This window comes from Calidris pugnax, unplaced genomic scaffold (genome assembly GCF_001431845.1).
Source record: "Calidris pugnax isolate Ruff unplaced genomic scaffold, ASM143184v1 scaffold1962, whole genome shotgun sequence".
Classification (NCBI taxonomy): domain Eukaryota; kingdom Metazoa; phylum Chordata; class Aves; order Charadriiformes; family Scolopacidae; genus Calidris; species Calidris pugnax.
In genome coordinates this window covers 932-4,825 of record NW_015092304.1, presented here as the reverse complement: position 1 = coordinate 4,825, position 3,894 = coordinate 932, and the positions used below count along the sequence as shown (strand labels likewise).

At 60.7% G+C, this 3,894-nt stretch overlaps 1 protein-coding gene across 1 annotated transcript in view; it reads left to right on the top strand.

Moving 5' to 3' along the window:
• The window catches only part of LOC106900316 (ryanodine receptor 1-like), a gene marked incomplete at its 5' end in the record, with an annotated part of 3,335 nt that extends 554 nt beyond the window's left edge, over positions 1 to 2,781 (top strand). The window contains 3 exons of the mRNA XM_014962332.1: positions 1,427 to 1,545; positions 1,639 to 1,772; positions 2,529 to 2,781. Coding sequence (XP_014817818.1) covers positions 1,427 to 1,545; positions 1,639 to 1,772; positions 2,529 to 2,781 — 506 coding nt within the window. The remainder of the gene's footprint in view (positions 1 to 1,426; positions 1,546 to 1,638; positions 1,773 to 2,528) is intronic.
• Between the last annotated feature and the right edge of the window lie 1,113 nt (positions 2,782 to 3,894).

Below are 3,894 nucleotides of genomic sequence, written 5' to 3'. Positions count from 1 at the left end.
CAGGACGGGGCGCTGTGGGGCAGGATGGGGATCTATGGGGTGGGATTTCAAGCTGGTCTACGAGCTGCTGGGTGGGCAATTGAGGGATCTATGGGGCAGGATGGGGATCTATGGGGCAGGAGGAGGATCTATGGGGCAGGATGGGATCTATGGGGCAGGATGAGGCTCTATGGGGCAGGACAGGGCGCTATGGGGCAGGATGGAGGGCTGTGGGGCGGGATTTCAACCTGGTCTCCGAGCAGATGGGTGGGCAATTGGGGGATCTATGGGGCAGGATGGGGATCTATGGGGCAGGAGGAGGATCTATGGGGCAGGAGGAGGATCTATGGGGCAGGAGGAGGATCTATGGGGCAGGAGGAGGATCTATGGGGCAGGAGGAGGATCTATGGGGCAGGAGGAGGATCTATGGGGCAGGAGGAGGATCTATGGGGCAGGAGGAGGATCTATGGGGCAGGAGGAGGATCTATGGGGCAGGAGGAGGATCTATGGGGCAGGAGGAGGATCTATGGGGCAGGAGGAGGATCTATGGGGCAGGAGGAGGATCTATGGGGCAGGAGGAGGATCTATGGGGCAGGAGGAGGATCTATGGGGCAGGAGGAGGATCTATGGGGCAGGAGGAGGATCTATGGGGCAGGAGGAGGATCTATGGGGCAGGAGGAGGATCTATGGGGCAGGAGGAGGATCTATGGGGCAGGAGGAGGATCTATGGGGCAGGAGGAGGATCTATGGGGCAGGAGGAGGATCTATGGGGCAGGAGGAGGATCTATGGGGCAGGAGGAGGATCTATGGGGCAGGAGGAGGATCTATGGGGCAGGAGGAGGATCTATGGGGCAGGAGGAGGATCTATGGGGCAGGAGGAGGATCTATGGGGCAGGAGGAGGATCTATGGGGCAGGAGGAGGATCTATGGGGCAGGAGGAGGATCTATGGGGCAGGAGGAGGATCTATGGGGCAGGAGGAGGATCTATGGGGCAGGAGGAGGATCTATGGGGCAGGATGAGGCTCTATGGGGCAGGACAGGGCGCTATGGGGCAGGATGGGGATCTATGGGGCAGGATGAGGATCTATGGGGCGGGACGGGGCGCTATGGGGCAGGGGAGGCCCTGACCCATAACTGTGCCCCCCAAGCGTCGCTGATCCGGGGGAACCGCGCCAACTGCGCCCTCTTCTCCACCAACCTGGACTGGTTGGTCAGCAAACTGGACCGGCTGGAGGCCTCCTCGGGTGAGTGTGGGGCAGGTGTGGGGCAGGTGTGGGGCAGGGGGGTGTGGGGAGGACACAACGTGTGGGGCAGGGTTGGGGGGAGGGCAAGTGTGGGGCTGGAGAATCTTCCTATGGGGTTGGGGAACCTTCCCGTGGGGTTGGAGGACCTTGTTATGCTCGCTATGGGTCTGAGACCCCTTTCTATGGGGCTGGGCCTCCCGCAGGCATCCTGGAGGTCCTCTACTGCGTCCTCATCGAGAGCCCCGAGGTCCTCAACATCATCCAGGAGAACCACATCAAGTCCATCATCTCCCTCTTGGACAAACACGGTCGCAACCACAAGGTGGGAGGAGGTTCTCTGCCCCATAAGTGTGGGGCGGGCACTCGCCCCATAGGCCGTGGGGCTGAGACCTCCTCCCTGTGCCCCACGGCGCAGGTCCTGGATGTCCTCTGCTCCCTCTGCGTCTGCAATGCGGTGGCCGTTCGCTCCAACCAGAACCTCATCACCGAGAACCTCCTGCCCCGAAGGGACCTTCTCCTCCAGACGGGGCTGGTCAACTACGTCACCAGGTGTGGGGCAGGGGGACTTGGGGGGCTGGGTGTGGGGCAGGGAGGGGGACTTAGGGGGCTGGAGGACCTTGGGGTGCTCCTGGAAGATCTCAAGATGTTCCTGGAGGTCTTGGAGCAGGTGTGGGGCAGGTGTGGGGCAGGGGGGTGTGGGGAGGACACAACGTGTGGGGCAGGGTTGGGGGGAGGGCAAGTGTGGGGCTGGAGAATCTTCCTATGGGGTTGGGGAACCTTCCCGTGGGGTTGGAGGACCTTGTTATGGGCTTGGAGAACCTTGCTATGGGTCTGGACAACCTTGCTATGGGTCTGAGACCCCTCGCTATGGGGCTGGAGAACCTTGTAGGGGGAGTGGGACCTTCCTATGAGCTTGGAGAACCTTCCTATGGGGCTGGAAGACCTCGTTATGGGGCTGAGGACCTTCCTATGGGGCCGTGTGGGGCAGGTGTGGGGCAGGGGGGTGTGGGGAGGACACAACGTGTGGGGCAGGGTTGGGGGGAGGGCAAGTGTGGGGCTGGAGAATCTTCCTATGGGGTTGGGGAACCTTCCCGTGGGGTTGGAGGACCTTGTTATGGGCTTGGAGAACCTTGCTATGGGGCTGGAGAACCTTTCTATGGGGCTGAGGACCTTGCTATGGGGCCGAGACCCCTTCCTATGGGGCTGGAGGACCTCGCTATGGGTCTGAGAGCAGGACAGGGCGCTATGGAGAACCTTGTAGGGGAAATGGGACGTTCCTATGAGCTTGAAGAACCTTCCTATGAGCTTGGAGAACCTTCCTATGGGGCTGGAGGACCTCGCTATGGGTCTGAGACCCCTTGCTATGGGTCTGGAGAACCTTGCTATGGGGCTGAGACCCCTTGCTATGGGGCTGGAGAACCTTGTAGGGGAAATGGGACGTTCCTATGAGCTTGAAGAACCTTCCTATGAGCTTGGAGAACCTTCCTATGGGGCTGGAGGACCTTGTTATGGGGCTGAGGACCTTCCTATGGGTCCGAGCCCCTCGCTATGGGTCTGAGACCCCTTTCTATGGGGCTGGGCCTCCCGCAGGCATCCTGGAGGTCCTCTACTGCGTCCTCATCGAGAGCCCCGAGGTCCTCAACATCATCCAGGAGAACCACATCAAGTCCATCATCTCCCTCTTGGACAAACACGGTCGCAACCACAAGGTGGGAGGAGGTTCTCTGCCCCATAAGTGTGGGGCGGGCACCCGCCCCATAGGCTGTGGGGCTGAGACCTCCTCCCTGTGCCCCACGGCGCAGGTCCTGGATGTCCTCTGCTCCCTCTGCGTCTGCAATGCGGTGGCCGTTCGCTCCAACCAGAACCTCATCACCGAGAACCTCCTGCCCCGAAGGGACCTTCTCCTCCAGACGGGGCTGGTCAACTACGTCACCAGGTGTGGGGCAGGGCGACTTGGGGGGCTGGGTGTGGGGCAGGGAGGGGGACTTAGGGGGCTGGAGGACCTTGGGGTGCTCCTGGAAGATCTCAAGATGTTCCTGGAGGTCTTGGAGGTCCTTGATGTTCTCCTGGAAGATCTCGAGATGTTCCTGGAGGTTCTTCGGGTGCTCCCGTGGGTCTGGGTTTTTTCGGGGAGGTCTCTATGGGGCTGGGCTTTCTTGGGGACCTCTCTATGGGTCTGGGGGGGTGTCTCTGTGGGGCTGTGGGTTCTCTATGGGTCTGGGGGTGCTCTTGGGGGTCCTGAGGTTGTCCTGGATGTTCTCCTGGAAGATCTCGAGATGTTCCTGGAGGTTTTTCGGGTGCTCCTGTGGGTCTGGGTTTTTTCAGGGAGGTCTCTATGGGGCTGGGCTTTCTTGCGGGGCTCTCTATGGGTCCAGGGGCTCTGTGGGGTGTGTCTCTGTGGGTCTGGGGGTGTTCTTGGGGTTCCTTGATGTTCTCCTGGAAGATCTCGAGATGTTCCTGGAGCTCCTTCAGATGCTCCTATGGGTCTGGGCTTTTTCGGGGAGCTCTCTATGGGGCTGGGCTTTCTTGGGGGGCTCTCTATGGGTCTGGGGGTGCTCTTGTGGGTCCTGAAGTTGTCCTTGATGTTCTCCTGGAAGATCTCGAGATGTTCCTGGAGGTTCTTCGGATGCTCCTATGGGTCTGGTCTTTTTTGGGGAGGTCTCTATGGGGC